The sequence below is a fragment of the Salvia splendens genome, chromosome 9 (genome assembly GCF_004379255.2).
Source record: "Salvia splendens isolate huo1 chromosome 9, SspV2, whole genome shotgun sequence".
Lineage (NCBI taxonomy): Eukaryota > Viridiplantae > Streptophyta > Magnoliopsida > Lamiales > Lamiaceae > Salvia > Salvia splendens.
The window spans coordinates 26,172,684-26,184,086 of NC_056040.1; the positions used below are offsets into that span (position 1 = coordinate 26,172,684).

General features: G+C 41.2%; 1 protein-coding gene and 1 long non-coding RNA gene across 2 annotated transcripts; one reads left to right on the forward strand and one right to left on the reverse strand.

The window, feature by feature from the left end:
* The first annotated feature begins 605 nt into the window (after positions 1-605).
* Positions 606-1,238, forward strand: LOC121749356. The gene has a single exon (XM_042143931.1). It carries the CDS (start codon positions 606-608, stop codon positions 1,236-1,238), a length of 633 nt encoding a protein of 210 aa, XP_041999865.1.
* Positions 1,239-6,031: 4,793 nt separating this feature from the next.
* Positions 6,032-8,036, reverse strand: LOC121747367. Its single transcript, XR_006039193.1, has 4 exons — positions 7,895-8,036; positions 7,742-7,817; positions 6,695-6,756; positions 6,032-6,234 (listed from the first exon to the last, which is right to left on the reverse strand). It is a non-coding gene; the product is annotated as an uncharacterized LOC121747367 (long non-coding RNA).
* Between the last annotated feature and the right edge of the window lie 3,367 nt (positions 8,037-11,403).

Genomic DNA, 11,403 nt, shown 5'->3' on the forward strand with positions numbered 1-11,403 from the left:
TCTCCTCCTTCAACCTCGCCTCCCTTCTATCCTTCCTCCGTGAATCCATCCTATTATCAATCGTCTCCCAAACAACATCAGCTTCTTTATCCTCATCGTCATACTCCGAAGTGTCAAAATATATCAACAGAGATATCACCGGAGGTATCAACAGAAGGAAAAGATTGGGGGAATAATTGATGGACTAGAATTATGTAAAGAATATTATATCCTAGAATAGATTGATACAATTTCCATAGACAGTGACAAATCCTCCCTATATAATGAGGGGCTGTAAATCATTATAAACACATCAAAGAAATATACAACGATTTTTCTCTACTCCCAATACTCTGTATTCCAAATGCCTAGCAAGATGAATTCCGCCTCTCTCGATTACCATCTTTAAGATGGTATCAGTGCAGGTTTGTTCTTGCTTGGGACTCAGAAAATTATCATCATTGTCCCAAAAATACCTTTCCCGACCTTTGTAAACCTGCAAAAACCAGCAACAAACGATGTCAGAAACTGACAAAACCGAAACCGACTCAAACACCACCCTCACCACCGTCAATAACAGCCCCATCAATCTGACAGCCGCACAATTTGCCGAACTTATGTGGATGATGTCAACCAACCCCAAAACACCAAACCAACCGTCCCCACATCCAGAGTCGTTGGGGGACATAAATTTGAAAACCAAGCTAGACGGGGACAATTACCCCCTATGGGTGAATCTGATGGAACGAGCCATCGGAGGGAAGGGTCTGACGTCTCACATCACTGGAGTTTCAGACCCTCCGCCGATTACCGATCCAACCTATCCGACGTGGCAGCAACGAAATCATTGCTGTTTCAACTGGATCATAAACAACATCGAGGCTACCCTCGTGAATGAAGTCTCACAGTACAAGGCGACCAAAGATCTGTGGGAAGGTCTGGCCACTACGTACGGAAGCGGAGCAGATCCGTTTCAAGTTTCGAACCTGCACAGACAAACATATGGAATGAAACAGAGAGGAATGACATTAGAGGCATTATGGCAGAAATTTCAAGATCTATGGTTATCCATAGACAGTCGCGACCCCAATCCTATGGACACCCCCTCAAGCATAGAGAAGTATAATCAAATCACCCAAAGGCATATAGTCTACCAATTTTTATGGGCTCTCGACGATCGGTATGACACCATCAAGAGAGAAATCCTTAACAAGGAACCTCTCTCATCTGTGAGAACAACCTATGGAATGGTTAGGTGAGAGGCAGTCAACGCCGACATTCGTTCATCCAAGACCGAAGCCAAGGATTCCGGGATTGGAATCGACCTTAGTGCGCTCGACAGAAACCGGAACAACAACCCACCGCCTCCCAAATTTCAGGTCAATCGGAGGGTTAAAGACAAGAGCAAACTCGTATGTACACATTGTGGGGGAAAGAAACACACCAAGGATACCTATTTCTTGATACACGGATATCCTGAGTGGTGGGAAGAGATGAAGAAGGCAAGGGCCAACCAGAGTTCAAATCGAGGAGGAATCGCAGGCCGGGCATCCGTGGCTGTTGGAGAGCGAGCTACCTACACCGAAAAATCCATCGGTGGGCAGCGTCGCTCCTCCGTCAGCCACAAATGGAGAGGATAGAACCCGGGGAGGCAACGACGAGAAGAAGGCAGTGGCGTCGGTATCGATGGCCAGAGCATGGTCAGAAGGTATGAAACCAACGTCCAACGCCGGCGGGGTTCGAACGACGGCGGCTAAGGCGCCCACCGGTGGACAGAATGGCGGCGCTAGGGTCTCCCAGAAATTAAGGGAAACGGCTAGGGTTTCAGAGATGAGGAGTGTTTTTCGTTTAAATACTCCAAGTCTTCTGAAATCCAAATTCAACCCCCCTAATTTTCCTATATTGCAAACCATACCCCAGCTCCATACCAAATCCTAAAATCCACCAACAGAAAATCAAAAATCCCAAAACCGACCCCATTCTTCTCAAATATACCAGAAACCACCCCAGACCTTTCATAAACCTCAAAATGCCTCAAGAATTTTATCCAAACATCACAATGACCCCAATACAGCCAAAACATTGCAGATTGCACCCCAGCTACCAAAACAACACGGAATTCAGCTATCTATTCATTGCAAAAATTCCTTTGAATCCCTAGCATGTTCCTCTACCGCACAATCAAATACCAAAGACACCCAATGGATATTTGATTGCGGGGCTACCGACACAATGTCATTTGATGCCTCGGATTTTCTAACCATTTCAAAATCTAGAAAATCCTATGTCCAAACCGCCAGTGGAGACCTAGCGCAAGTCCGGGGGCGGGAACGATTAATATTTCCCCTACTTTACGCCTGTCTAACTGTCTTTATGTTCTGTCATTATCACATAAGCTCTTATCCATTAGTCATGTGACTAAGGAACTGAACTGGAAATTACTGATGCAACCGAAATTTTGTATGTTACAGGATATCAAGACGGAGACGATAGCTGGGCCTGGCACTGAACGATGCCGACTGTACTATGTGGATGAAATATCCCAACAGAGTACTACGATACTGACTCACGGACTGACAGACAGACAGGCTTGGCTTTGGCATCGTCGGTTAGGACACCCATCTATAGGATATCTTCGTCTACTTTATCCTAAGCTAGTTACTTCTATGCAATCTTTTCAGTGTGAAACTTGTTTGTTGGCCAAAAGCCATAAACACTCTTTTAAGTTGAATAATACTAGAATGAAAAAACCGTTTGCTTTGATTCACTCTGATGTGTGGGGTCCTGCACCCATTACTGGGGGTCAGGGATTTCGTTATTTTGTGTTATTTGTGGATGATTATTCTCGTATGACTTGGGTCTATTTTTTGAAAAATAAGTTTGAAGTTTTCGAAAAATTCACAGAATTCTATACACTTATCCAAACCCAGTACAATCAAAACATCCAAATCCTTAGGTCAGATAATGTGGGAGAATTTATGAATGGAAAAATGCAAGACTTTTTTCGAGAAAATGGTTTAGTCCACCAAACTTCTTGTGCCTATACTCCAGAACAAAATGGGGTGGCAGAAAGGAAAAACAGATACATCCTTGAAGTTACCAGAGCTCAAAACCTTTTGGCCCGAAGCCATAGCCACTGCAGTCTACCTCATGAACCGCCTACCCATTGGAATCCTACAATTCAAAACTCCCTTACACATTTTCTCCAAACATTTTGAATTACCATCTTCACTATCAGTTGAACCTAGAGTATTCGGCTGCTCGGTCTTCGTCCATATTCCTAAGCATGAGCGTACTAGGTTTTCACCTTGTGCCCTCAAATGTGTTTTCTTAGAGTATGGAAAAAATCAGAAAGGCTATAAGATGCTATGATCTGGCCACAAGTCGCATGCACACAACTATGAATTGTGATTTTGTGGAAGGAGAATACTTTATAGCCAATCTAGTAGTTAGGGAGAGATTCAGTCGGATAATAGTCCTACTAGTGACCTACTAAATTGGCTACCTACACCTATGCCTAGCCAGGGGAGAAACTAGTCTGGGGGAGAGGATGAACCTAAGCCAAGTCTTGTCACAGACGCCGGTCCAACAGAGGAAAGTAGTGGTACCGCCGGGTAGTCGAATCCCACTGAACAGGACGTGGAGTTACGTGACATTGCTCAACCATCAACCCCTTCTTCGAATTCTGGGGTAAACAATTCAGATAAGGATAATGTATGGTTAGAAAATACTAATGTTGACAGGAACAATGGAGATGACTACCAAACTAGTAGTGGAGATGGAGACACATGGAAACCATATATTTTGCCACCAGAAGTACAAGAGGAGTCCCTCCACAGAGATACTCTCCAGACTGGAAAGGGAGGAAGGCCAGATATGCAGTGGCAAACATTGCTCAAGGACAGCTTACTGAAATGGCACGTGCATTTGAAGCTGCCCTATATGAAGAAGAGGAGATACCACAGTCATTCGAGGAGGCCTCAAGACATAAACATTGGAGAGAGGCCATGAAGAAGGAAATAGATGCTCTCATCAAGAATGGGACATGGGATAAGTGTACACTACCGACACGAAAAAAGCCAGTTGGATGCCAATGGATATTCACTATAAAACAGCGTGCAGATGGTTCAATCGAGAGATATAAGGCAAGACTCGTGGCCAAGGGATACACACAGGTGTATGGAGTAGATTATGAGGAGACCTTCTCCCTAGTTGCTAAATTGGACACTGTTCGAGCCTTACTTTCAATAGCGGCATGCAAAAATTAGCCTCTACACCAATTTGATGTGACGAATGCATTCCTACATGGTGAATTGGAGAAGGATAAAGAAGTATATATGGAAGTCCCTCATGGATGCTCAGGAGTGTTTGGAACAGGACAATTGTGTCGCCTCAGGAAGACACTGTATGGATTAAAGCAATCTCCAAAAATCTGGTTTGGGAGGTTCTGTCTAGCGATGATTAAACACGGGTTTAAGCAAAGCCATTCGGATCATACACTCTTCACAAAGAGGAGGGATGGGAAGATGACATGTCTGATCATCTATGTGGATGACATGATCATTACTGGAGACGATACTGAGGAAATCCAAAAGTTGAGGGAAAATCTATTCAAAGAGTTTGAGATGAAAGATCTAGGAGCACTAAAGTACTTCCTTGGAATTGAAGTGTTGAGATCCAGACACGGAATATTTCCAAGGCAAAAAAGTATGTTCTAGACCTACTTGCAGAAACTGGATTGGTGGATTGCAAGCCTGCAGAAACTCCAATGATCCTCAGCCATGGATTGAAGATAGAAGAGGGAGCTGACCTTGCAGACCGAGAAAGATACCAACGGTTAGTAGGGAAACTCATCTACTTCTCACACACTAGACCTGATATCACATATGCAGTTGGCATTATTAGCCAGTTCATGCACCAACCTCAAGTCAACCATATGGATGTTGCATTGAAGATTGTGTGATACCTAATAGGAACTATTGACTATGAAGTGTTCCTAGCTAAAATAGATGATCTGGAAACTGATGGATATACTGATGCTGACTGGGCAAGCAATCCAGTTCACAGAAAGTCCACTGGGGGATACTTCACCTTCATAGGAGGGAACTTAGTCACTTGGAGAAGTAAGAAGCAGAAGGTGGTAGCTCTATCAAGTGCAGAGGCAAAGTTTCGAGGAATCAAAAGTGGGCTGATGGAAATCATGTGGCTAAGGAGGTTGTTGACAGAAATTGGCTTTCCACCTACACAGAAAAGTAAATTGTTGTGTGACAACAAAGCAGCAATCAGTATTGCAGAAAATCCAGTACAGCACGACCGAACCAAACATGTTGAAGTTGATCGCCTCTTCATCAAGGAGAAACTCGAAGGAGGGATCATAAAGTTCCTATTCGTTCGGTCAGAAAAACAACTTGCGGGCATCCTAACTAAAGCAGTTCATCCGAAAGTCTTCAAGGGAATTCTGGACAAGTTGAGTATCGGAGATACCGTTGCTCAACCTGAGGGGGAGTGTCAAAATATATCAACAGAGATATCAGCGGAGGTATCAACAGAAGGAAAAGATTGTGGGAATAATTGATGGACTAGAATTATGTAAAGAATATTATGTCCTAGAATAGATTGATACAATTTCCATAGATAGTGACAAATCCTCCCTATATAATGAGGAGTTGTAAATCATTATAAACACATCAAAGAAATATACAACGATTTTCTCTACTCCCAATACTCTGTATCCAAAATGCCTAGCAAGGTGAATTCCGCCTCTCTCGATTACCATCTTTAAGACGAAGAAGCAAACAAACCGGCATCAATCCCTTTGAATTCATCGAATTTCTGATTCTCGTCATATCCCTTTTCCTCAGGCTCCTCCTCTTCGTCACATCGTGTCACGCCCGCATTTTCTAAGCATAGAAAATACGGTTGATCACAATTAGGGGAAGATTAAAGAAGCGGGGAAGAAAGGGGAAAACATACACATTTGACCAAAAATCTAATAATCGAATTAACCTTGAAAACGTCATAATATTTTCCTAACAATAATACCAACTCTAAGGAAATAAAGAATGGACAGTAAACAATTTTCAACGAGTTAGACTCTGCACGAATAAACAATTCTAAAGAAAAGGACTCTTAGCGGAAGTGTTCAAGACACGGAAAATGCCGAGTATGAAGACACGACAAATCCAACAATTATTAATCATGACAAAACAATCCATGAACTCTGCTCAACATCCTCCACGTCCATCGCCGCTCAATCTGCACATTAAGAAAAACAATATGCAGGGCTGAGTACTTGATGCACTCAGTGGACACATGCCAAAACATAGTTTGTCAAGCCATAATTAAGTGACCTTGGGGGTTTTAATTAAAAGAAACCCAAGTACACCAAAAACATATATTTCACAAGTTCGGTCGGCCGACCATTTTCCATCCACATTCACCATCACCATATCTGAACATACATGACAAGGAACGTGGCCACGAACCAAGTCAGTAGACCGACCAACTCCAAAGAGATAGCACACGATCTACGGGGTGTACACTAGTCCGAGCAGGGTTTGCGACCCTACTGTGACCCGAATTCGATTTAACATACATGGCATAGCCACTTCAGATAGGTTCATTCAAATACAAAACATGGCAAGACAAACACTTTCCACCTCCTTTCACATAAAAAGTATTTAGGACATAGTTCTTATTTAAAAATAAAGCTCACCTCAAAAGCTTACTCCTCAATCATTTTCTGTTCCAAACCGCAACAACGTGCACAAGTTCACCCTTTTTGAAATATCATGATATGCAAAATTAGACTTTGCAAAAATAATAAATTTAACAATGCATGCATTCTAAGTGTGTGCTCCATTTATTCATTCATCCTTTCTACCACAAACTTCATATAATCAAACTAAACAACATCAACAAAAAGTGCAGAGAACTAAACATTCATCATTTATGCCATCATAAATTTGTTCTATTTAGTCTCATTTATTTTTAAACTAGCCATCTATCTCTTTAATATATTTAAGCCTAAGGAAAAAAGTCAACAAAATATACTCCCAACCAAAACACACGTACATACTCCCTACTCAACTCCATACACCATACTGTCAACCCACCCAGACAATTAAGCTGGGTTACTTCTAAACAAAAGCCCCGTGGGCCTATTAAACAAGAAAAAGAAATTTAAATTGAGGCCCAAAATTTGTAGGTAAATTAAATGGCCCAAGCCATTAAACAAATGAACTAAAGTATACTCCCAGCCATCAACCACGTACCTCTCTCCCTTTTCATTTCGAACACAGCAAGCATCTCTCTCTCTCTATCTCAAATTACTCCAAAACAAAGAAAATAAAAAGACAATACACATACCCCAAATACCACATTTAAACGGCCAACTTTACTTTTAGTCAAGCACAACAAAAAAATTTAACAAATAAACAAAGGAACCATTACTCATTCCATACTTTATACATACACAGAAGCACAAAATTTCACTCCAGTCACAGCTCTCTTTCTCACCATCTCTTGTAAGTCCGTTTACGTTTTTTTTCCCATTTCCCCTTTACTTAGGTTTTCTTCTAATTTATTTGATTTTACTTATTATTGAGCAGATAATGAAACTTAGGAATTGGGGTCAGAGGTGAACTAGAAGGCTACCACACGTATTAAAGAATGGAGCTTTCGCAGGGAAAGAATATGATTCACTCCAAGACTCGTGAACTAAAGTGATTATGCAGAGGATTTAGAAAAATAGTGGATATACCTTCACGGAAGAAGCAGAACTTGCAGAAGAGAAGGTATTAAAAAAGATCACAACTCTCTGGTTTCTCCTCCACACTCTATGATTTCGAAAATTTTGATTATGAAATTGAACAATATGCAGATTTTTTAACTCAATGGGAGAAGAAGAAATTACCTTCACGGAAGAGGAGAAAAACTGCCGTAGGTTTTTCACAGATTTTACTTGGATGTGAAAGACGTGAATGTGGGATATTAAACTGATGGATATTGATTTATTTGGTTGTTGGAGAGATTTTAGGAGTGGAGGTTTTGGTGAGTAAAGAAACGTGTAGAAGGGTTTAGAGGAAGAGATTTATGTTGGCTGTAGGAATTAAATAGGAATTAGGAATAAATTGCTATATTAAAAGTAGCCCAATTGAATAAGGATAAATGGGCTAAAAAAGTAGACAAAAATGATAGGCCCAAAAATATATGATTTTAGTACATTGATTAAATTGTGGTGTTTTATTATTTTAGTACTTTGGTGTTATTCCAAGTACATTGTAAATGAACGCCCAAATTTTCCCATCGACGACTCTCACGTCAAACTCGTCGACAACTTACACCACACAATTAATCAACAATAACTCAAGCATTCACTATTTCCATTCACAACCAATCAAGACAAACACGGTATTTTATTCAAGGTCTATCACACGCTCGTTCTTAAAATAAAAATCTTAACTTAAAAAGATTAAAAAAAACGGGTATTACACATCGACTATGTAATTAATCAAACTCCAATTCCTCTGATGAATTATATTTAGAAGGATAATAAACAGCTTTATTCAACTTCTTTGATTTCTGGAAATCCACGTCTTCTGAAAAATAAAAAACCTCAGTCTCTCTAGCTTTTCTCTGCTGCAGAGCCACAATTTCCTCCAACTCCTCGGATGAATTATAATTGAAAGGATCAAAATTTGCTACCTTGAGCTTCATCGATTTCTGAAAACTAACATCTTCCGAAGAATAAAAAACGTCACTCTCCTCGCCCTTTCTCTGCGGTGGAACCACAATCCCCTCCAACTCCTCATCATCATCGACGGCAACGCCCTCGTCTTCGGCAGCGCCGTCAAATTTCACGGAAGGAGGCATGGATTTGCTCATCAATCCAGGGAGCTCATACAATATATCCTCGTCGTATACATGCGTATCATACACCGGCATCGAAAATATATTGCTATTACTATTCTTTGATGTTTCATCCGCATCATATGATGTAAAGTCGCCGTTGAATAATGGGTCGTCCATCGAACAACACTCCGGCGCAATAGACCTCATTGGGTTAGATTTCCCTCTGACGCATCTCCAATCGCGCCAATCGTCGATGTTGGTCTCGAACCAATTGTTGCAAATCACCGTTCTCGATGTCGCGCTGGAGGTCTCGAACCTGTTGTCTCAGATCATCGTTCTCGATGTCGTGCAGATCACGTTGTCGTGCAGCCTCTTCGTTTCGGAGATCTCCACGTCCCCCACCACGACCGCCGCCACGAGCATCGCTACGTTTGCTGCCATGTCTTCGTTCAGCCATTAATAATCAACCTGGATCGTGATACCAAATGATGCAAAACGTAAGGAGCAACTGACTGAACAGAGAAGAAATTCAGAGAAACCCCTAGTTTCTGTGAAAACGAAATATTTTTATAAAAAATCAACTGCGTCCAAAAACGAAAAAAAACAACGCTATTTATAAGCGTCTAGAAACCCTAGAAATTCAAAAGGAAAATAAGCAATATAGGAAAACCTAATTTATAGAAGGAAAAACAATTACTTTTAATATTTTTCCATCTACAAATTATATTAACTAGGAAATAAATAAAACCTAAAATATAACTTGCTTAACCTCCAAGTCGTATATTCTATAACTGCATCAGAGTCTACACTCAGTGACTCGCTGAAATGGCATGATCCTTCATAACACTTCCAACAACTCGATGAGTGTACACTTAAGTGACTCACTGCAACTTACACTACCTTATTTTCATCCCTAGGTATAAAAGACCTTGGGCATGATTTTCAACTCATTCTCTAGTCCCCAATACACATTATTTTCGTCCTAGAGTAAGAATTCAACCATCAAGGCGAAGGATTCTTTACCTTTCAACCGTTTGAATATGAGTAGCTAAATACTTTTGTAGAGTTTTTGGTGAACACTATATTGATCATGTTTTGATTTATTGAATTTGGACCTTTCCTATCTCTTGTGATTATTTTGATTGTTATTGTGCTTTTAATGTTCTTCTATTTGGTCAGCTTTAAAAATATGATCGTTTAGCTATATTATTCGAGAGATAGGTAGCTTTCGTGGTTAAACGAAGAACCATCACTTAAATTATCTGCACTCGAAAGAGGGGAAGTGAGGGCTTGGGTCTTAGGATCTATAAGAGTTAGATTTGAAATAATCAAAGGAGACTTTAATATTAGAATTTAATCAACATGGTAGGTAGGTGCATTCTATACTCCCCCCTTCCCCTAAACATAGGAACTTTAGAAACAACATGCGTTTTAATACAAAATTGGTAAAGTAAGAGAGAGATATGGAAAGAAAAGTGTGTTAGTGGAAAATGAACACAACACCCACATCCATGCTCTTCCGCAAGAGCATGCTCAAGGGTCCCACCATTCTACTATTAAATACTTCAATTACTAAAAATGTTTCCAGAATATTAAAATGCATTAAAAATACCCGAACTACTATTACAAATTAAAAAAAAATAAAATTACATAACTAAATCCAAAAAAATAAAAATTATATATTAAAACCCTAAAAAATAAAAATGACATAATTAAAATCCTACAAATTAAAAATTTACATAATTAAATCTTAAAAAATACATCCGTGGAAATTTAAAAGAAGACTAGTCCGATGGCAGTATCTCCAATTGTTGTCAGAGAGCTCGTATCATTGCAATATGTGAATCAAGTTGATCAGGTCTCATCCGAGACGTATCGGCCATATTGGCTTGAGCCAAAAGAGCCCACGACGTGGTGGTGGGGGGTGGAGGCGGCACAAAGGGAGCGGGAGCTAGCGGTGCGGCTGGGGTCGTGACTTGACGGCGGTTAGATGTCGTCTGTTTCCTTCCTTGCGGTCGTCGCTGGGATCCGCTCGTGCCGGCGTCGGGGCTATCCAAGTGAGCTCTGGCAAGCTGAATTGCCACCTTGTCCTCGTCGGCGTCGGATAGGGTCATCGTCCTCGACCGTTTGCCGGATGAGCTGGAGGAGAATTAGACGCCTCCCTTATACTTCGGATGATGACGCACCCCCTGCCAAGCGTTGAGATGCTTGAATGGTGTGTAATGCATTGATTGGTAGGTCGACATAGCGACCGTGATGATGTCGACCTCGCTCGTGCCACTCCCTGCCAACTGCTGTTCCTGGAGGTAATACCCCTGGAACTTTAGGATTTCTTTGTTGGCTCTTCCGATGACATTGCGCACCATACTCTCATTGCGCTCGATGGTTCCAGCCGGTCGGTTGGCATTGTACCGGCGAGCGATGGGGAACCAAAACCTGTCCCTGGTTTGGTTCGTGGCTGTTTCCGCATCTTCGGAGATTGTCAAATAGGCATCGAATAACTTCTTCATCTCGGCCGGAGTGTACGGGGTGCGGACGTTGGGGTCACCAGTATTGCCACGAGTACGAACA

Coding starts and splice junctions, on each gene's coding strand:
- LOC121749356 (XM_042143931.1), top strand. CDS start 606: ATGTCAACCAACCCCAAAACACCAAACCAACCGTCCCCACATCCAGAG.